Here is a 22,520-nt window from a genome sequence, read left to right as displayed (position 1 = left end):
CCTGGATACAGCCCTTAGTGGTATATTGGCCATATAGCATGAGGTGCCTTATTGCAATTATAAACTGGTTACCAATATAATTAGAGCAGTAAAAATAAATGTTTTGTCATACCGTGTTAGACAGTCTGATGTCATCCAATCAGCATTCAGGGCTCAAACCACCCAGTTTATAATTCTTAAAACCAGGTGGTAAATTATTGCTGACCTTTTGCAAAGAGAATAGGGTATTTGGTTATTATATAATAGAATCCCAGCACAACCTTGTGGAATGTTCTAAGTTTAGAAACATTAGGCTATGTAGAACGGACAGTGTCACAGTAACAAAACAAAGAGCTATATCTATTCATGCCATTTGAGTATGATGCAACCTCTTGAAGACAAGACAGATTGTGCATCAAAAATATAAAACGCAACATTATCAGTTTCAAAGATTTTACGGAGTTAAAGTTCATAAGGAATTCAGTCAATTGAAATAAATTGATTAGTTCCTAATCTATGGGGATGTCACATGACTGGGCAGGGGCCCTGTGGAGCCAGGCACAGGCAATCAAAATGAAATATGCCTCGGCACCCCCTCATACGACCTCACACCTCCCTAAAATCAAGTCAACTTCATCTGCCAACATGATTTAAATGTTAAAGGCATGTTAAAGGCATTGTGAGAGAAATACTTTCCAAATTCAGGACTTCTATTTAAATAAATGTCACACGTACAATGAAGACAGGTTGAGCTTTATTAATCATATTCATGAATGGGAAGTTGTTTGAAATGTTTCACGACACAGATGTAAGACATTGCAACAAAATGTGTCACAATAATCAGAGTTGTTCCCCATTTAACTTCCTTGCAACAACATGATTGATTAACAAAATCAGTAGTTTAGTAGAGATGCAGAAATAATGAATATTACATAGACTGTCTATGGATTTGTAAGTCAGACAAGGCACATTGGTGGGATGAATCCCATTAAGAGCAGGAAGGACACACTTGTTGTTGGAATGGCAACGATGGGGTATCGATTTGGGCTTTTCACTTCAGTCAAGGTCTTCAAATGAAACCAAAAAAACAGAACACTGATCTTTTTTTTTAAAGGCAATGTAGAGGATGTCATTCATTGTGTTAAATATCTTGCCAATGTCGAGACAAAAGGGGAATTCCTTCATTACAATGACTCCATAGACAAGTGGATGGGGGAACAGGTTTCAGAATAGCCTCCACAATCACATTGTGTTAGGTTACATGTACTGCCCTAAAAGCAAACAGAAACAGGATTGTATTCCTGCCATTTGACCAAAAACAGAGTTATCCTTTGAACCAACTAGGGGACCGAGCTGAGATGTTTAACGCAACAGGAGTTTTACATTACACTCTGAAACGTGTGCTACTTTCAGCACCAGGTGCTACCGTAGTTAAAGCACATGACATAACTGCATATGCAATAATGTCCCAATGGATTCAACTTCACGCACAGAACAGGAATTAATCCACTGAATCAATCCATGGGTCCCCGAGTGGTGCAGCGGTCTAAGGCACTGAATCTCAGCGCTTGAGGAGTCACTAGATACCCTGGTTCCATTCCAGACGGTATCACAACTGGTCCTGATTGGGAGTCCCATAGAAATAAGAATTTGTGCTTAATTAACCGACTTGCTTAGTTAAATAAGACGTCAAATGTATTATTTGTTATATATCCAGCTTACTCCATTCCAAGTGTGACAAAGTGACAGCTGGGTTGAATTGTAGCTAATATGACCACAGCTAATGAACAGTGGTAGTGGTACTGAGACCGCTCACTGAAGAAGATCCAGGGGGGACATGATGCAATGTTGCAAAAGCCAACAGTAACTCAGCTAAAAGCTGTGAGCTTCAGCCTAGGCAGTTCTTGCATTATATGATAAGAACAAAAAAGTCAGTCGCAATGAGGAAATCAAAGCTTTCGGAGAGCCAAGTGGAAGAGATGTGATGCAGAGAGTTAGTAGTCTTTAAAGTAAACCAGAGATACTGGAGAAAGTAAGATCTAGCCACAAAATCAAAACCTAGTCATCTTTGTACTGTATCAATCTATTTCTTGAATGTTTTTTCCAAGGCTGTCAAGGTGCCAATAAAATCCCAAGTGATTTATCAAATCAGCTAAATATTTCCCTAAAATATCGATAAGATTGTTACTGAAACAATACGTACATGACCCCATCCAAAACCAACGATCCTCATTCTATCCAAGGAAGATGCACACAAGTCAAAATCCCCACTAACGTGATTTAGCTACACGCTCCCTCATTCATTCCACTCCCAACCCACACAAAAACATTTTTTTTAAAAAAAGACCCATCACTAAAGATAAAAAGCTATAATATAAATTCACTCTTAAGTAACAAGGATCTTAAGCCATATAGCTTTCCAAGATGTTATATTACAATATCGATGTTCAAAACTTTGATACTTTTTTTTGTATTTCTATTTACAAATTTCACAGTGATCTTGGTACATTCTGCAGAATAACCAATAACAGGAATTTCTGCCATACCATTCCTCTTTCTATATATAGACAATACCTTGACACAAACAAACAAGGATGCTTCCTGACGTCAAACACCGATTGCTGCAAACATTGACAGCTGCAACGCAGAGGGACAGTCTCTAAAATGCCAAGACTGCGTTGGTGTTAGCATTGGGTGGAGGGAGGTTCAACCATTGTTAGAGCCATCATAGGAAAGTGTGCAAGTACACTATTTTAAGAGAAGAATGGGAGACGCAACCAAAGGCGAGAAGGGGTCGGCTATGAAGGGAACGGTCGAGGGATCAAATGAAAAGATCACTCCTGTCTTTGGGGTATGCAGCCTTCCATCTCCAGCACCTCGGGCCAGCCCTCGTACTTGTTGGTTTCGGCATGGTTCTTTATGTGCTGTAGAGGCAGAGACAGAGGTTTTGGATTAGACCCCATGTCAGCATCCCAAATGGCAGCCTATTCCCAATATAGTGCAAGTGTTTTGTGCACTACAAGGGAATAGGACACCATTTGGGAAGCACATTGCATGGCCCCTCTTGTCTGATAAGGCTGTGTGTGTACCGGCACAGCGATCACAAACAATGTCCCAAGAACACATGAGGGAGGATGGAAAGTCAATATTGAAGGAGTGCCTGTTCACTCTGGGACAACATGTTCAAGGGTCAGATGGAAATGGAAAAAGACAGTATTCTCAAAATTGTCTTCTCTGGTAAAACTCAGATAATTAAATCAAATAGTTCAGAACTGTAAAGGACGAAAACTATATCATGGAGCGGCTGTGTTTTACATATCTTATAAAGCAATTTTTAGTTTACAAACAAACGTCATGTTCGAGTGCATTCTCGCGTCAAAGTGCCCTGTTGCAGGACAGTTATCCGCTGATGTCGGGACCTTGACAAACGGACCATGAACACCAGACTGAAGGCTATAGCTATGCTCAACAAGTAGATTCTTGTTCTGGCTTCATCTAGCTCCATTTGGGATATTCCACCTTGCCTCTCTAGGTAATCAATCCTCCGATGACATCTGCGACGTTGTAGACCAGGGGTGTTCAACTCTTAACCTACAAGGTCCGGAGTTGGTTCTGGTCTACCTGATAATTAATTGCACACACACGGTGTCCCGGGTCTAAATCAGTCCCTGATTAGAGGGGAACAATGAACAAAACGCAGTTGGACTGGCTTGGAGGTCCAGAGTTGAGTCTGAGGGTTGTTGATGAGGACATCCAGGTGTAGTTTTAAGTTATTGTATCGACTCCGATATAAAACATGCCCATTCCTGAAGCAGAACAGCGCACACACAACTCTTTATGACAGGGCTGGAAAATGAATCTGTATCATGATAAATGGTGTGTTCTAGGTACTATATTTCTGTAGACAAAGTTCTCTCAGTTGTGCCATGGGGGGGGGGGGGTTGAAGTTACCTGCTCAAAGGGACTCTTGGTCTTGATCCCTTTGCCTCCCACAAAGATCCAGTTGTCCCTGAAACCTAATGTGCTGATGCTGGAACTGCCAAGTTCACCAATCATCTTCCTGGACTCGTCGTTCAGCCTGTGGACCACAAAGCAGGGTCGTATTCATTTGTGCACACCGTAGCAAAATGTTTCAACACAAAAATAAAACGTTTCTTATTGGACAAGTTCAGGTAGTTCCTCCCCCGTTTCTGTCCGTTTGCTAGTGAATACACAGCTAGAATGTCATTGAGAGTCTGTAGACTTAAATATCTCTACCTACCACTCTTTCCTTTACTTGAACCTTTGCTATTAGTCACCATTGTTATACATCAGTAATTGGTGACTCCTTTAATATCAGCAGTTAGGGAGAAATTCATTTACATTTCCCCGCAGTCAGTTAACGGGTTTATTTAAGTGATAGTCATTTGTTAATTCTACAAGGGTTCAATTCAGTCCCTGGAGGAACGAAACAGATTGATCAAGACACTTAACTGAAGTATTTGCCTAAGCTTAAAATTATAATCTAAGAGTTCACGGAGAAGTTAAATGCTGAATGTGCATCTTTTTTTCAGTTCGTAAAACACCTACTTGGAGGCCGAGTCATCAAACGTGGCCATCATCACTACTGTTCCTTCTTCAATAGTCTTCAGGAATGTGATGAGCGTGTTGACATCTGCACACACAACAAATACACAGGTACAAGACTGGTTTGCCTGGTCCGCCTGCCTAGTCAAGAGGCACTCCATGACACGGAAACACAGGAAATCTAAGTGAAACTAAGGCCTCACCTCCCGCCCACATGTCAAAGTAGTCTGTCTTGATGAGGTCCCCTGTCTTTCCTGTGGGGAACAAACAACTTGTTCACAACAAGATAATGTACGATCACAGGCTAACTCCTATCATGAATAGTGAATTATAGTACATTCAATGACAATGGAAAGTACTGTTTACACTGAGTGTACAAAACATTAAGAACACCTCTTTCCGTGACACTGACCAGGTGAATCCAGGTGAAAGCTATGATCCCTTATTGATGTCACCTGTTAAATCAAATTCAATCAGTGTAGACAGGTCAAATAAGGATTTTTAAGCCTTGAGACATGGATTGTGTATGTTTGCCATTTAGAAGGTGAATTGGCAAGAGAAAAATATTTAAATGCCTTTGAACGGGGTATGATAGTAAGTGCCTTTGAACGGGGTATGATAGTAAGTGCCTTTGAACGGGGTATGATAGTAAGTGCCTTTGAACGGGGTATGATAGTAAGTGCCTTTGAACGGGGTATGATAGTAAGTGCCTTTGAACGGGGTATGATAGTAAGTGCCTTTGAACGGGGTATGATAGTAAGTGCCTTTGAACGGGGTATGATAGTAAGTGCCTTTGAACGGGGTATGATAGTAAGTGCCTTTGAACGGGGTATGATAGTAAGTGCCAGGCGCAGCGATTTGTGTCAAGAACTGCAACCCTGCTGGGTTTGTCACACCAAGTTTCCAGTGTGTATCAACAATGGTCCACTACACAAATGACATAAAGCCAACTTGACTCCAATGTGTCCCACAGTTGTCAACATCCCTGTGGAACGCTTTTGACACATTGTAGAGTCCTTGCCCCGTCAAATTGAGGCTGTTCTGAGGGCAAAAGGGGGTGCAACTCAATATTAGGAATTGTGTTCTTAATGTTTTGGACACTCAGTGTATATGAAGAGGTATGGACGGGTTAGTATTGAAATAGTTAACCAAGGCAGGGATGGACAACTACAGTCCAGGGCAATGTTGTATGCAGGCTTTTGTTCCAGCCCAGCACTAACAGCCATCTAGGCACTACACATCCTCGAAGGACTCGAGCTGCCAATCGCTGAACAAAGTAAATGTTTCACACACCAGATGTAATTTTCAATTGTCATATTACTCACAGATGTAGTCATGTAAAACAACCGATTTGACGACAAGGAGAAGTACTGTTTCTCTATGGCATGTAGCAGTGACAAGGCTAGTTTACCGTTAACCAGGGCGATGTTAATTCCTCTGCCCACGTTGTTCTTGACTCCACTCATCAATCTGAAAGGACAAATGAAGCATTATGTGACAGTGAGCCTGCATGTATTTTATTGGGTACTTTGTGGTTAGGTTTGTCCCATCGTTGTCTTTGTTGCCGGTCGTGTTCTTCAACACTGTACTGAGACTTGTCACACCCTGGTCGTATAGCGTCGACACAAAAATATAATACTAATAATAATAATATAATAATAATAATATATGCCATTTAGCAGACGCTTTTATCCAAAGCGACTTACAGTCATGTGTGCATACATTCTACGTATGGGTGGTCCCGGGATCGAACCCACTACCCTGGCGTTACAAGCACCATGCTCTACCAACTGAGCTACAGAAGGACAAATACTTATTGGTCCTTATTGGTATTATAATACTTATTCCGAACCAGACTTGATTCCCTTGAAGCAATGCCTGAGGAATTGGATTTCAATAACACAGATGCAGAATGCCACAAGAGTCAACAGTTCATTAAATAAGAGGGTTAACAGTCAACAGGTTGCTTCAGGCATGTTTAAATTGAATCCCCATCTCAGTTATGATCTAGTTCATACCGGTCTACGCTAGTCTGTCTAGGAATCTATAAAATAAGAACAGAAATGCATCCTGTAGAACAGACATGGATAATTGTGTTGTAGAACATCCTATTGTGTCAGCTTTGCACTCTAGATTTCTACCTGGCAATAGATGTTTATCTTTTAGTCATTTAGCAGACGCTCTTATCCACAGCTACTTACAGTTGCACATTCATCTTAAGATAGCTAGGTGACACAACCACATAACAGTCATAGTAAGTGCTGTTAATTCTTTCAAAATAAAAAGTAGTTATCATTAAAGTCAGTGCTAGAAGGAAAAGTCAAGTGCAAGGTTCTTTTTTTGCGCGGAGGGGAATAAAACGTCTTAAAACATGTCTTAACTGTGTATCGGTTGAGAGGGGGTGGGCCGTTGGTTGTACTGTTAATATAGGTTGAGAGGGGGTGGGCCGTTGGTTGTACTGTTAATATAGGTTGAGAGGGGGTGGGCCGTTGGTTGTACTGTTAATATAGGTTGAGAGGGGGTATAGGTTGAGAGGGGGTGGGCCTGTTGGTTGAGAGGGGGTACTGTTAATATAGGTTGAGAGGGGGTGGGCCTGTTAATATAGGTTGAGAAGGGTACTGTTAATATAGGTTGAGAGGGATGTGGGTGGGCTGTTATTATAGGTTGAGAGGGATGTGGGTCTTTGGTTGTACTGTTATTATAGGTTGAGAGGGATGTGGGTCTTTGGTTGTACTGTTAATATAGGTTGAGAGGGATGTGGGTCTTTGGTTGTACTGTTGGTTGTACTTTGTTGTACTGTTATTATAGGTTGAGAGGGATGTGGGTCTTTGGTTGTACTGTTATTATAGGTTGAGAGGGATGTGGGTCTTTGGTTGTACTGTTATTATAGGTTGAGAGGGATGTGGGTCTTTGGTTGTACTGTTATTATGGGTTGAGGGGGATGTGGGTCTTTGGTTGTACTGTTATTATGGGTTGAGGGATGTGGGTCTATGGTTGTACTGTTATTATTGGTCCATCATGTCTCTTACATGTTGTCCTCCAGACAGATTTTGGGACCGACAACACTGGCTGCTCCGCTGGCCATCTTAAAGGAGAAGTGTCCCTCGGGACATGGCTTGGAGAGGCCACACTTGTAGCGTTCCAGTCTGGTAGCTGTGAATGGAATTCCAAACAGAGAATACAATACCAACACACTTTAGCATCCCCCCCATCAAACACACACAATATCAGCGAACACGTACATATCTAGGCCCTGCAAACACAGTCTACTATTACACACGCAGCTTGAATCTCTCTCACGCACAATATAACTCACACACCTACAGAACAAACCAGACTATTTACATAGAAAGGAAAAAAATAAATGTAACTTGATTGATTGCGGGAATCAGGTTAAAGTGATGCAGCAGGAGAAGTTATTGAAGTATACTTACGGCCTTCCTCTACAGGCATAGACCCTGTTGTGGAGGGACAGAAACAGACAAGTTAGACTCCAGTTCCAGATGTCTTTGTGACATTAGCCCGTGAGCTCATGAGTTCCTTATTTAAGAAAGTTAAAACATTGAGCTTTGCACTAAATCTGGCTGTAGCCTGCCTAAAAACATAGTAAGCTGGCCAGGCCTTTTAGCATCACACATCTCCATGTGAAATCAGATGTATATATTTTTTTAAACATGCCCTAGCAAATACTCTCCTACTTGCCGGTACAACCTAAAACATTATCCCAGTTTGATATCCTGCTTGTGTACTCATTCAGATATCAGATAAAAGCACATGGCTAGCTAGTTGGCTAAAGCAGGTTCTACCACTTCACAATAGCCTGGAATCACTGGTTATTACTAATAAACTAAATATTTTCAGGGGGTGGATTCTTGTTGTTTGGTTTAGCGTTTGAACAGTCACAGGAATTATATTTGGTTACAAATACAAATTAGGGTATGTTGATGAATACCCTGTAGATCATAACAAGGAACCGAGCGACAACACTGCCCCCACAGCTACGGAAGGGAATGATACCGAGCGACAACACTGCCCCCACGGCTACGGAAGGGAATGATACCGAGCGACAACACTGCCCCCACGGCTACGGAAGGGAATGATACCGAGCGACAACTGCCCCCACAGCTACGGAAGGGATGATACCGAGCGACAACACTGCCCCCACAGCTACGGAAGGGAATGATACCGAGCGACAACACTGCCCCCACGGCTACGGAAGGGAATGATACCGAGCGACAACACTGCCCCCACAGCTACGGAAGGGAATGATACCGAGCGACAACACTGCCCCCACAGCTACGGAAGGGAATGATACCGAGCGACAACACTGCCCCCACAGCTACAGAAGGGAATGATACCGAGCGACAACACTGCCCCCACAGCTACGGAAGGGAATGATACCGAGCGACAACACTGCCCCCACAGCTACGGAAGGGAATGATACCGAGCGACAACACTGCCCCCACGGCTACGGAAGGGAATGATACCGAGCGACAACACTGCCCCCACGGCTACGGAAGGGAATGATACCGAGCGACAACACTGCCCCCACGGCTACGGAAGGGAATGATACAGAGCGACAACACTGCCCCCACGGCTACGGAAGGGAATGATACCGAGCGACAACACTGCCCCCACGGCTACGGAAGGGAATGATACCGAGCGACAACACTGCCCCCACAGCTACAGAGGGGGATGATACCGAGCGACAACACTGCCCCCACAGCTACGGAAGGGAATGATACCGAGCGACAACTCTGCCCCCACAGCTACGGAAGGAATGATACCGAGTGTCTCAATTTCCAGGTAGCACAAAAGTATGTCCGAATGCCAGAAAATATCACAAGGAGCCACCCCTTTTGTGACGAAAAACAACATTGCGCTACACACCTTCCGTCTCCGTAGTGTGTGAATTTAGTTTCAGCCAGAGACTAAGGGGTGTCGCATGCAGACACAACAAGGTTTTTCTGAAGGCCTAAATTTAGAATCCCTGAGGAAGATTATTAATACCATCTATTGAGAGATGTATTCAAAACAATAGCCTTTGAAACTAAGTGATTCCTCTTTGGAATTCCATGCAAGATCAGGCAATAGATTGATATGCACAGTTACAACACTGGAAAACACCTGTAACCAAACTCACCAAACACATTCCCCAGATTGAAGTCCATGTTAATTTCCAGCAGCTGGAAGGCAAGGAAAACTGCCAGGAAAAAGACAGAAACCAATGCAGCCAACTTCAAGAAGCCTGAAGGAAATAAGATACATAGACCAAAGAAAGAGAATGAAGAGAGATCAATAGACAGTGGGAGAGAGGAGAGAGGGGAACTGGAACACTATTTCAACACCATGTCTAATGTGTGTGTGTCATAAGGTCTCTGATGCTAACAGAGAAATTAAATGTGCTTGGTGACCTGAACATTGACTGGTTATCTAGTTGTCCTCTCGGGAGGAAGTTTCTTACTGTGACTAAAGCCTGTAACATGACCCAGGTTATCAGTCAACCAACGAGAGTGTAAACCAATAGTGTTGGGATCTGAGACATCCACTTGTATTGGTCAGATCTTCACCACTGCTGCAGAGCTTTGCTCCAAAGCAATATCAGTTCCCATTGGCTAGTGACCATAACATTGTGGCAATGACAAGAAAAGCCAGAAGTAACAAAGGCAGGGTCTCAAGCTATTTATAACAGATCTTACAAAATGTTCTCAGGACTCTTGTTTAAGATGAAAAACATTTGTTGGCCTGATGTGTATGAGGAGAAACCAGATGCAGCACTTGGAGTATTTGTAAAATGATTCTTGCAAATTGTTGACAAGCATGTACCTGTTAAGAAACTAAGAACTGTTAGAGCCCCCTGGGTCGATGAACTGAAACATGGTATGGTTCAAAGAAATGAAGAAAAAAAAGACAAACAATTCAGGCTGCTCAGCTGATTGGTTGACATACTGTCAAATGAGACATTTTTTCATTTTTTATAATAAAGAAGAATATTACTAACAACAAGATAATTTACATTTAAAAAATCTAAGGGAAAATACTTTGGATCACCTTAAGTTATATTATGGACAGAAAACCCAATTCAATCTACATCGTTCATTGATATTGATGGGCCATTTTAGCAAAACCTTTTGATATAGCAAAATCATTTCAATGACAATTTCACCGGTAAAGAGAACAAACATTAGTTAGTTAAAACATTGAACCACCATATGTGCATTGAAGATCTAATAATGAAAGAGTAGGAATGCCGTTTTTAATTTGGTCAAGTTATTGTGGAATAGGTGGAAAAACTGTTACCATCCATCAATGACAAGCCACCAAGTATAGACAACCTAGATGGGAAACTACTGAGAATGTTAAGACTGTATTGCCAACCCAAGTTACCATGTCTTTAACCAGGATTGTATCCACAGGTGTGGAAGAAAGCTAAAGTAATTCCACTACCTAAAAATAGTAAAGCATCCTTTGCTGCCTCTAACATCCACCCAGTCAGTGTGCTGCCTGTTTTCAGTAAACTGATGGAGAACTGCGTTTGAACAAATGCAATGCTATTTTATAATGACTTTCAGCATACACATAGGGAAAGGCACTCGACTTGTACTGCACTGACTCATGACTGGCTAAAATACATTGATTAGATGATAGTTGGAGCTGTATTGTTGGGTTTCAGTGAAGCCTTGTGTTATTGGTCATCATTTCTTATTGAAAAAACCCTCACTTGGAATGGCTTTACGTCCCCTGCCATCACACGGTTGGAGAGTTAATTACCCAACAGAACCCAGAGTGTTCTTCAATGGAAGCTTCTCTAACATCAGATACGTACAGTAGTTCCCCTCAGGACAGTTGCCTTGGGCCGTTACTCTTCTCTATTTCTACAAATGATTTGCCACTTGTCTTACAAGAAGTTAGAATTACTACGTATGCTGATTGCACACATCACCATCTACAGCCAATGAGCTCACAGAGCCTCTTACCAAGGACTTCCAGTCAGTGTCAGAATGGGAAATTACAATAATCTGGTGATAAATTCATCTGAAACCAAAAAGCATTATATTTGGTTCAAAGCATTCTCTTATACGTTAACAGGAGATGGTTGTGAACATTTGTAGAGAAATCCTGCACAAAGCCTTCACCGTGAGCTGCCCCTTTAAGAGCACAGCAGCAGTCAGGAGGGAGATAATAACGTTGGCTCTTCCGGCTCTGTATGGAGTCTCTCGGTCAGCGTGGCAGTTTTGACAGTGTGTTTCACTCCTGGCAGAAGTGTTGTTTATTTTCAGCGTGATTCGTTTGTAAAGTGTTGAAGTTGATCGTCGGTGTTCAAATCAAATCAAATCGATCGCCGGTGTTAACGCTCTTGGTCGTGTTTGGAATCTTTGGGGCCCGCTCCTGTCACTGATAGAATGGATTAGTAGCAACAGTGTTGCGAAGCTTTGACAAACAAACCATCAGGTGTATCAGACTGACAGACAGTGCAACTGCAAGCCTGAAGTCAACAGCTAACCCCCCCCCCCCCACTAATTTTCCCTCTATCGCTCCAGCAAACATACTTTCCCCACTGCGCTTCCCTTTGATGTTCAGTGTCGCTGGACTATTATTGCCCTGCCGGATGTATTTGGGTTGACATTTTAGTTCATTTATTATTTCACCTTTATTTAACCAGGTAAGCTAGTTGAGAACACCTTTATTTAACCAGGTAAGCTAGTTGAGAACACCTTTATTTAACCAGGTCAGCTAGTTGAGAACACCTTTATTTAACCAGGTAAGCTAGTTGAGAACACCTTTATTTAACCAGGTCAGCTAGTTGAGAACACCTTTATTTAACCAGGTCAGCTAGTTGAGAACAAGGTCAGCTCACCTTTATTTAACCAGGTACTGTGACACTTTATTTAACCAGGCCAAGAACACCTTTATTTAACCAGGTCAATTGAGAACACCTTTATTTAACCAGGTAAGCTAGTTGAGAACAAACCAGGTCAGAGTTGAGAACACATGGAATAAACACCTTTATTTAACCAGTCAATTGAAACACAACCAGGTAAGAAAAATTTAACCAGGTAAGCTCACCTTTATTTAACCAGGTAAGCTACACCTTTATTTAACCAGGTAAGCAACCTTTATTTAACCAGGTAAGCTAGTAACACCTTTATTTAACCAGGTAGGCTAAGAACACCTTTATTTAACCAGGTAAAGTTCTCATTTACAACTAAGATAAAGCAAAGGTGCAACAAACAACAGAGTTACCAAGTAGCGAAATAATTACAATTTAGCAGATTAACACTGGAGTGATAAATGAGCAGATGATGATGTGCAAGTAGAGGTACTGGTGTGCAAAAGAGCAGAAAAGTAAATAAAAACAATATGGGGATGAGGTAGGTAGATTGGGTGGGCTATTTACAGATGGACTATGTACAGCTGCAGCGATCGGTTAGCTGATGTATAAAGTTAGTGAGGGAAATAAGTCTTCAGCTTCAGCGATTTTTGCAATTCGTTCCAGTCACTGGCAGCAGAGAACTGGAAGGAAAGGCGGCCAAAGGAGGTGTTGGCTTTGAGGATGACCATGTGAGATATACCTGCTGGAGCTCGTGCTACGGGTTGGTGTTGTTATCGTGACCAGTGAGCTGAGTAAAGGCGGAGCTTTACCTAGCATAGACTTATAGATGACCTGGAGCCAGTGGATCTGGCGACAAATATGTAGCGAGGGCCAGCCGACTATAGAGCATACAGGTCATAGTGGTGGGTGGTATAAGGTGATTTGGTAACAAAACAGATGGCACTGTGATAGACTGCATCCGGTTTGCTGAGTAGAGTATTGGAAGCTATTTTGTAGATGACATCACCGAAGTCGAGGATCGGTAGGATAGTCAGTTTTACTAGGGTAAGTTTGGCGGCGTGTGTGAAGGAGGCTTTGTTGCGAAATAGAAAGCCGATTCTAGATTTGATTTTGGATTGGAGATGTTTAATATGAGTCTGGAAGGAGAGTTTACAGTCTAGCCAGACACCTAGGTATTTGTAGTTGTCCACATATTCTAAGTCAGAACCGTCCAGGGTAGTGATGCTAGTGGGGCGGGCGGGTGCGGACAGCAAACGGTTGAAAAGCATGCATTTGGTTATACTAGCGTTTAAGAGCAGTTGGAGGCCATGGAAGGAGTGTTGTATGGCATTGAAGCTCATCTGCAGGTTAGTTAACACAGTATCCAAAGAAGGGCCAGATGTATACAGAATGGTGAGGTCAAAGTGAGGTTGTGTAAGAGTTTATTATTGCTTGAACTCTATTGATTTTGTGGGGACTATAGACATTTAGCAGAGAATATTTTTGGACATTTCAAAGCCTTTGTCTATGAACACACCCCACAAACCCATTTATACCCCCAACCCCCCCTCTCACTCCTCCACTGGGACGTAATACAGAACATTGCAAGTTCTCTAAGGTTTATGACTGGGTTCTTTGTCATCAATTGTTTGTATGAAGTGGCCTTTGAATTGCTCTGCCATTATTCTAGTACGAGGTACTATTGGTGGGGTTACTAGTGTTACTCTCTCCTATTCTTCTTTTCAGAAGGGTTAAGACCTGCCTGGCGCCAGAACAACATCTTTATCCCTCTCTAACAATACCGCTACACATTGAAGAAGCTCAACTCCTAGGAGTAACATTGGATGGTCAGTTGTCATTGCCAAGTCACATACAAAGTTAATGTGAAGATGGTGAGCGGTACAGTATGTATGTTGTGGTGTGTTCTGCGTTGGACACAAAGCTCAACTGTACCAGGCTTTGATCTTGTCCCATAACATGGTCAGGTGCAGCAAAGGAAGACATAGCAAAGCTGCAGCTGGCTGAAAACAAAAGCCTTGCCTTTAACTGCACACAAACATCATGATAGTCTTTCACGGTTGAGGAGAAACGGACTACTTCTAGTCTAAGAAAAATGTTTGTTTTTTAAATGCCTAACCATTTGCATACACTACATACCCCAGACACACCACTATGGGTTTCTTCACGGTACCCAAACCAAAAACACATTTAGTGTGTCGCTCAGTTATGTATAGAAACATGAAATCGTGGAATGCTCTGCAACCAGAGGTTACTTAAGTTCACATTTAGAAACATATTGTAGCACAGCACCTCTCCTCTTTCTGAAGGTCTCATTTAACTCTATTGTACATAAGAATGTATATATGAAGTGTGTAAATAGTATTTGCCGTCTATTGGAGTCTTTCTTCAACACACACCTCTTATTTCTATATTAAAGTAATATCTTATGTTGTTCTTGTCTATTACCGTTCTGTATTTTGTAGTGCATCTTGTGTGGACCCCAGGAAGAGTAGCAGCTACATGAGCAGTAGCTAATGGGGTCCCTAATAAACTAAACAAGTAGGCTATAGGCATAACTATGTTGTCCAGTGATTAAGAATATGATTTGTAGACAGAATAGCCAAGATAAACAATTGCCACACACTGACCCAAGTAAATGTGATGAAAGTTATGCTAATTGTCAGAAAAACAGGTACCTATTATAGCAAAACCCACCTCCAGCTCTCATGTTGGTCCCAAGAATCTGCAGTGAGTACAACACAATGTATGCCCCTGTTGAAAGACAAAGCAACATGTCAATATTCTCCAGTGTGGAGAGACATACAGAGGAAGGAGAGACAGTGGGTCGACAGTGAGGTTGACTAGCTAGTTAACTTTGGCTGGTTGGGTATGATAATGTCACACCACGACTTGGACATTAGCCTTTCCTCCTGGGTTTAAAACATGACTCACTTTGGCATCTAACTGAGAACAAGGAAGAGCGGTAGTTCATAATGGGATGGCTAAATAAATATTGCCAGAAATACATCCAAAGCTAGAGGGCTATCCTACGAAGAGGCAAATTTGGTCAACCAGTCATACGAATGTGTCTCACCTTTCAGCCAGGTAAACGTCCTCAGAAGGAAACATGCTCCAGGGAAGGCTAAACTCCCTGCTAACTCCACTAACTCCTGAATGAAATGACTGAGCCACGAGTTGAGGACCAATGAAATTAGATTTACTTCCTCTTGGAAAGATTGCATCATCTTCCCGTTCATTTGAGGAAGACAACTGAAAATATTTGATTAAATGACTTAATCAAAATAAATATTGATAGGAGTGGGGGGAAAAAGGAGTGCTTGTGCATTAATCAGCACACCAAAGGCGGCATTAACGATAACAAAATAAAAGACTATTCTAAAAGCCTATTTAACACCACAGCCTGCTGAATGTGCAAGATAACTTTTCTTTCATTTTGATGGAAAATGTTACACTGTGAAGCTAGCTGAAACTAAGGATCCTGGGACTGAACACCTTCTGCAACTGGATCCTGGACTTCCTGACAGGCCGCCCCTCAAGTGGTGAGGGTAGGCAACAACACATCCGCCATGCTGACCGTCAATACTGGGGCCCATTAGGGGTGAGTGCTTAGTGCCCTCCTGTACTCCCTTGTTCAACCACGACTCCAACGCCATCATTAGGTTTGCTGATGACACGATGGTGGTATGCCTGATCACCCATGACGATGAGAAAGCATTCAGGGAGGTCAGAGACCAGGAAAATGAGAAAAGTGGGAAACTGAAGTGTTTAATATACAGCGTGATTCATTTATGTCCGTGCCTGTGAAATATAAAGCGGGGCTTTCGAGACAGAGCCAATTGGAAGAGTTTGTTTTTGAGCAATTTTAAGAGGCTTGTTCTGACAATGTCAATGGGTAGAGCATTAGGACATTCAGAAGCATCTTTGAGAGGACTTGATACCTGGCATCGGTGAAAATATGTAACCATTGTCTAAAGTGTCATAATGTTGGGTCCAACACAGCAAAAGTAATAAACAATAAGCAATGTTGAGTGACTGGTGGAAGCTGATTAACACACTATGCAGGCATGTTTAAGGTCAGGAGAGCAGACAATGTTGAGTGACTGGTGGAAGCTGATTAACACACTATGCAGGCGTGTTTAAGGTCAGGAGAGCAGACAATGTTGAGTGACTGGTGGAAGCTGATTAACACACTATGCAGGCGTGTATAAGGTCAGGAGAGCAGACAATGTTGCGTGACTGGTGGAAGCTGATTAACACACTATGCAGGCGTGTTTAAGGTCAGGAGAGCAGACAATGTTGAGTGACTGGTGGAAGCTGATTAACACACTATGCAGGCGTGTTTAAGGTCAGGAGAGCAGACAATGTTGAGTGACTGGTGGAAGCTGATTAACACACTATGCAGGCGTGTTTAAGGTCAGGAGAGCAGACAATGTTGAGTGACTGGTGGAAGCTGATTAACACACTATGCAGGCATGTTTAAGGTCAGGAGAGCAGACAATGTTGAGTGACTGGTGGAAGCTGATTAACACACTATGCAGGCGTGTATAAGGTCAGGAGAGCAGACAATGTTGAGTGACTGGTGGAATCTGATTAACACACTATGCAGGCGTGTTTAAGGTCAGGAGAGCAGACAATGTTTTTTATTCTTTATTATTCGTTATTTTACCAGGTAAGTTGACTGAGAACACATTCTCATTTACAGCAACGACCTGGGGAATAGTTACAGGGGAGATGAGCCTATTGTAAACTTGGGGATTATTAGGTGACCGTGATGGTTTGAGGGCCAGATTGGGAATTTAGCCAGGATACCAGGGTTAACACCTCTACTCTTACAATAATTGCCATGGGAACTTTAATGACTTCAGAGTCAGGACACCCGTTTAACGTCCCATCCGAAAGACGGCACCCTACACAGGCTAGTGTCCCTAATCACTGCACTGGGGCATTGGGATATTTTTTTAGACCAGAGGAAAGTGTCTCCTACAGGCCCTCCAACACCACTTCCAGCAGCATCTGGTCTCCCATCCAGGGACTGACCAGGACCAACCCTGCTTTAGCTTCAGAAGCAAGCCAGCAGTGGTATGCAGGGTGGTATACTGCTGGCTTAAAATGTGAGAAATCCCATTAACGGGCTCTGAGGTACCGTGTGAATTCCATCTTCTTTTTGACTCTGTGCTAATAGCATCATGCGTGGTGGGGTTATATACAACTTGTCATGTATTCATCTATACTGAGGCTTTTGCATTGGGAGGGGAATGAGAGGTAATGACAGTAAGATGAAGCAGAGATAAGACCTACCTAAGTGATTACTGTCACGATCACCCTTCTCTGCTCCCACCTGTCCTGTCATCGCCTCTCAAAGTCTTAGTGTCTGTGATTACTGTCACGATCACCCTTCTCTGCTCCCACCTGTCCTGTCATCACCTCTCAAAGTCTTAGTGTCTGTGATTACTGTCACGATCACCCTTCTCTGCTCCCACCTGTCCTGTCATCGCCTCTCAAAGTCTTAGTGTCTGTGATTACTGTCACGATCACCCTTCTCTGCTCCCACCTGTCCTGTCATCGCCTCTCAAAGTCTTAGTGTCTGTGATTACTGTCACGATCACCCTTCTCTGCTCCCACCTGTCCTGTCATCGCCTCTCAAAGTCTTAGTGTCTGTGATTACTGTCACGATCACCCTTCTCTGCTCCCACCTGTCCTGTCATCGCCTCTCAAAGTCTTAGTGTCTGTGATTACTGTCACGATCACCCTTCTCTGCTCCCACCTGTCCTGTCATCGCCTCTCAAAGTCTTAGTGTCTGTGATTACTGTCACGATCACCCTTCTCTGCTCCCACCTGTCCTGACATCGCCTCTCAAAGTCTTAGTGTCTGTGATTACTGTCACGATCACCCTTCTCTGCTCCCACCTGTCCTGACATCGCCTCTCAAAGTCTTAGTGTCTGTGATTGCTGTGCATTGGGAATCTGATGCTTGGATCAAGGTTGTATTCCGTGGATTAGCATCCTTCAGCCTGTTTCATTTCCAGTCACACATCACAGGGCTTTGGGCTGGAGATTACTGCAAGGGAATGTTGTCGCCCACTTGTCTGGCATGTGGCACATTTTGTTCCTCCCTTATCTGACACAGTTGAAGTTGTCTCTCTACAAGTGTTAGACAGATTCTACTGCAGGTGAATGACCACAGAGAACCTTCATACATTAATGATTCTTGAACCACAATTCCCACAACCCACTGTGAGGAAGCTACACAGGTTGCAAGTGTATCCTGGATTGTACCTGGCGGTAAGAAAATGAGTCAAGTCAAGCTACAGAACAAAAGGTGTGGTTCAGAGACAGCTTGACCCCGCTGAAAAACTGCCAAGTAATGTGAACAGGGTAGTATGGTTATAGGTATTCCCTTTGACTATAGCACACTTCCCCTAGACCTATTCCTATGTGTTATACATCTATTCTATCTGACCTGTGGACAACTTCTCAATCAAATGTCAGGAAGAGAAAGAAGCTGATCACGGATTACAGGAAACGGAGGGCCAATCACATCACCATTCACATCGACAGGGCTGTTGTGGAGCAGGTTGAGAGCTTCAAGTTCCTGTGTACACTCCACTAAGGATCTATCATGGTCCACACACCAACACAGTGGTGAAGAGGGGACCCTTCAGGAGGCTGAAAAGATTTGGCATGAGTCCTCAGATCCTCAAAAAGTCATACAGCTGCACCGTTGAGAGCATCTTGACTGGTTGCATCACCGCCTGGTATGGCAACTGCTTGGCATCCGACCGCAAGGCCCTACAGAGGGTAGTGCGGACGGCCCAGTACTCCACTGGGGCAGAGCTCCCTGCCATCCAGGACCTCTATACCAGGCGGTGTCAGAGGAAGGCCCTAAACATTTTCAAAGACTCCAGCCAGTCATAGACTGTTCTCTCTGCTACTGTACGGCAAGCAGTACCGATGCACCAAGGCTGGAACCAACAGGACCTGAACAGTTTATAACCCCAAGCCACTGCTAAGTAGTTAACCAAATAGCTACCTGGACAATCTGCATTTACCCTTTTTGCACTGACTGACTCATCACATACGCTGCTGCTATTGTTTATCTATCCTGTTTTCGAGTCATATGTACATATCTACCTCAGTTATTGTTACTAATTGTGTATGTAGTATTACTTTTCTGTTATATCTCATTTCTTTCTCTCTGCATTGTTGGGAAGGACCGTAAGTAAGCATTTCACTGTTAGTCTCTCAGGGCACATGTCAAAATCATTCCGTTAAGGTCACTAATTAGTAAAGAACTCCCCTCACCTGGTTTTCTAGGCCTTAATTGAAAGGAAAAACCCACAGACACATTCAGGGCAGCTGAATGAAAGCATCCTAGTTTGTACAATTAGTTAGCCAGCAGATCAGAGTAGATTGATCAGCCACGCTCAAGGTCCTAAACGATATCTTAACCGCTATCGATAATAAACAATACAATACTGGCTTTTGACTCTGTCAATCACCACATCCTCATCAGCAGACTCGATAGCCTTGGTTTCTCAAATGATTGCCTCGCCTGGCTCACCAACTATTTCTCTGATAGAGTTCAGTGTGTCAAATCGGAGGGCCTGTTGTCCGGGCCTCTGGCAGTCTATGGGGATGCCACAGGGTTCAATTCTTGGGCCGACTCTTCTCTGTATACATAAATGAAGTCGCTCTTGTGGCTGGTGAGTCTCTGATCTACCTCTACACAGACAACACCATTCTGTATCCTTCTGGTCCTTCTTTGGACACTGTGTTAACAACCCTCCAGACAAGCTTCAATGCCATACAACACTCCTTCCGTGGCCTCCAACTGCTCTTAAATACAAGTAAATCTAAATGCATGCTTTTCAACCGATCGCTGCCTGCACCTGCCCGCCCGTCCAGCATCACTACTCTGGATTGCTCTGACTTAGAATATGTGGACAACTACAAATACCTAGGTGTCTGGTTAGACTGTAAACTCTCCTTCCAGACTCACATCAAACATCTCCAATCCAAAATAATATCTAGAATTGGCTTCCTATTTCACAACAAAGCATCCTTCACTCATGCTGCCAAACATACCCTTGTAAAACTGACCATCCTACAGACTTCAGCGATGTCATTTACAAAATAGCCTCCAATACCCTACTCAATAAATTGGATGCAGTCTATCACAGTGCCATCCGTTTTGTCACCAAAGCCCCATATACTACCCACCACTGCGACCTGTACGCTCTCGTTGGCTGGCCCTCGCTTCATACTCGTCGCCAAACCCACTGGCTCCATGTCATCTACAAGACCCTGCTAGGTAAAGTCCCCCCTTATCTCAGCTTGCTGGTAACCATAGCAGCACACGCTCCAGCATGTATATCTCTCTGGTCATCCCCAAAACCAATTCCTCCTTTGGGCGCCTCTCCTTCCAGTTCTCTGCTGCCAATGACTGGAACAAACTACAAAAATCTCTGAAACTGGAAACACTTATCTCCCTCACTAGCTTTAAGCACCAGCTGTCAGAGCAGCTCACAGATTACTGCACCTGTACATAGCCCACCTATAATTTAGCCCAAACAACTACCTCTTCCCCTACTGTATTTTTTTAATTTATTTTGCTCCTTTGCACCCCATTATTTCTATTTCTACTTTGGACATTCTTCCACTGCATATCTACCATTCCAGTGTTTTACTTGCCATGTTGTATTTACTTTGCCACCATGGCCTTTTGTCTTTACCTCCCTTATCTCACCTCATGTGCTCACATTGTATATAGGCTTATTTTTCTATTGTATTATTGACTGTATGACTTATTTTTCTATTGTATTATTGACTGTATGTTTGTTTTACTCCATGTGTAACTCTGTTGTTGTAGGTGTCGAACTGCTTTGCTTTATCTTGGCCAGGTCGCAATTGTAAATGAGAACTTGTTCTCAACTTCCCTACCTGGTTAAATAAAGGTTAAATATATATATTTTTTAAAGATTGCTCAGCTGCACTAGGGTTGGAGCCGGCGCGAGATATGGTTCAGAAAACATAGCTGAAAACAGGGATGGGAAATGCCTTGTAGTCCAAATTGTCATACCAAGAAGATTGAATGACTGCTATGTTGTCCTCATGCGAGTTAGGACAGCAGCCATTTTGGAACAAATCGGATTGAGGGTGCTAGCTACGTTTTCTAAACCTTCTCACACTAGCTCCAGTCTTAATCTACACCGGAAGTTATACATTCAAACTTTAATCAACATAGGAAGCCTGTCCGACCCTGGTACATCTTAAACAATCGGGTCAGATCTGCTGGCTACACAATTAGTTATGTGTTAGGCTAACAGTAGTCAGCTAACTGTGCAAACTAGACACATACATTTTTCCGAATAAATTATCGTCCCCAAATAAATAACGTTAAGGTATGATTAGATTTAGCCATAACTAGTTACATCGATTCCCAAATTAGTTCGATTCCGTTAACAGTAGCTAGCTAACCCTAGTCAAAATAGTTAGATAAACCTGATTGCCCCAACAGCAAATCGATTTAATTGGCAAGAGCTAAACATATATATTTTTTAAACAGCGAACGTTAGCAAGATAGCTGGCAACTTTACCTGAGAAACGCCACGGTTACAAGCCTTGCCTATACGATGACAGACTCTTCTTCCCTGTTTCAGAAAATCGCTATTTACTCTTGTGGTACTTCAATAATCTCCTAAACATAAAGGACGACCATACATTATTCTTCACCGCCACCTACTGTACTGGAGTGTGAGGCCATTCTATTCATCTTTAAATCATAGCGGTCAAACAAACGTTCAAGGTGCATACTGCTACGTACTGTCCTGAAGTTTGCGATGAATCACGGTCGACCTAGAAAATAAAAAATAAAAAACAAATCAATACCTGCTAAAACCCATCCCATGCCCCCGAATCCATTCAACGATATCTATAACCTGCTGAAACAATCTACCATTATAATTATTCAGCATGTCAACATTGAAATAAGAAAATGCTATCTGTACTGTTCCAGGCAAAACCTTCTCAAACCTCAGCAGCACTGATAAACTTTCACTTCTTTGACCCTCTTTCCTACTGAGCAAACTTTTGGCCTCAATCACTCTGCCTCCCTTCACATTTTCTTTAATATCAATATAATT

General features: G+C 42.8%; 1 protein-coding gene across 2 annotated transcripts; it reads right to left on the bottom strand.

Moving 5' to 3' along the window:
• Positions 1-720: 720 nt before the first annotated feature.
• On the bottom strand, positions 721-22,096 carry LOC124014010 (protein FAM3C-like). 2 transcript variants are annotated; one of them, XM_046328644.1, is made up of 10 exons: positions 21,975-22,096; positions 15,074-15,130; positions 9,689-9,748; positions 7,980-8,003; positions 7,575-7,698; positions 5,957-6,015; positions 4,749-4,799; positions 4,549-4,633; positions 3,931-4,057; positions 721-2,903 (listed from the first exon to the last, which is right to left on the bottom strand). In XM_046328644.1, the coding sequence occupies exons 2-10, from the start codon at positions 15,084-15,086 to the stop codon at positions 2,814-2,816; spliced, it is 633 nt and encodes a 210-aa protein (XP_046184600.1). In that variant the 5' UTR covers positions 15,087-15,130; positions 21,975-22,096; the 3' UTR covers positions 721-2,813. The 2 variants fall into 2 exon arrangements, with proteins under 2 accessions (XP_046184600.1, XP_046184599.1); XM_046328643.1 differs by having other exon boundaries at positions 9,689-9,793; positions 21,975-22,091.
• Between the last annotated feature and the right edge of the window lie 424 nt (positions 22,097-22,520).

The sequence above is a fragment of the Oncorhynchus gorbuscha genome, linkage group LG25 (genome assembly GCF_021184085.1).
Source record: "Oncorhynchus gorbuscha isolate QuinsamMale2020 ecotype Even-year linkage group LG25, OgorEven_v1.0, whole genome shotgun sequence".
NCBI lineage: Eukaryota > Metazoa > Chordata > Actinopteri > Salmoniformes > Salmonidae > Oncorhynchus > Oncorhynchus gorbuscha.
The sequence above is the reverse complement of the archived record's forward strand: the minus strand, read 5'-3'. Positions and strand labels throughout refer to the sequence as shown.

Bases quoted from the DNA above. Each gene is read 5' to 3' on its own strand.
- LOC124014010 (XM_046328643.1), bottom strand. The intron at 4,800-5,956 runs GTAAACTAGCCT...TGTTCCCCACAG, and splicing joins TAACATCGCCCTGGTTAACG to GAAAGACAGGGGACCTCATC. The intron at 2,904-3,930 runs GTAACTTCAACC...CTGCCTCTACAG, and splicing joins CCAAGAGTCCCTTTGAGCAG to CACATAAAGAACCATGCCGA.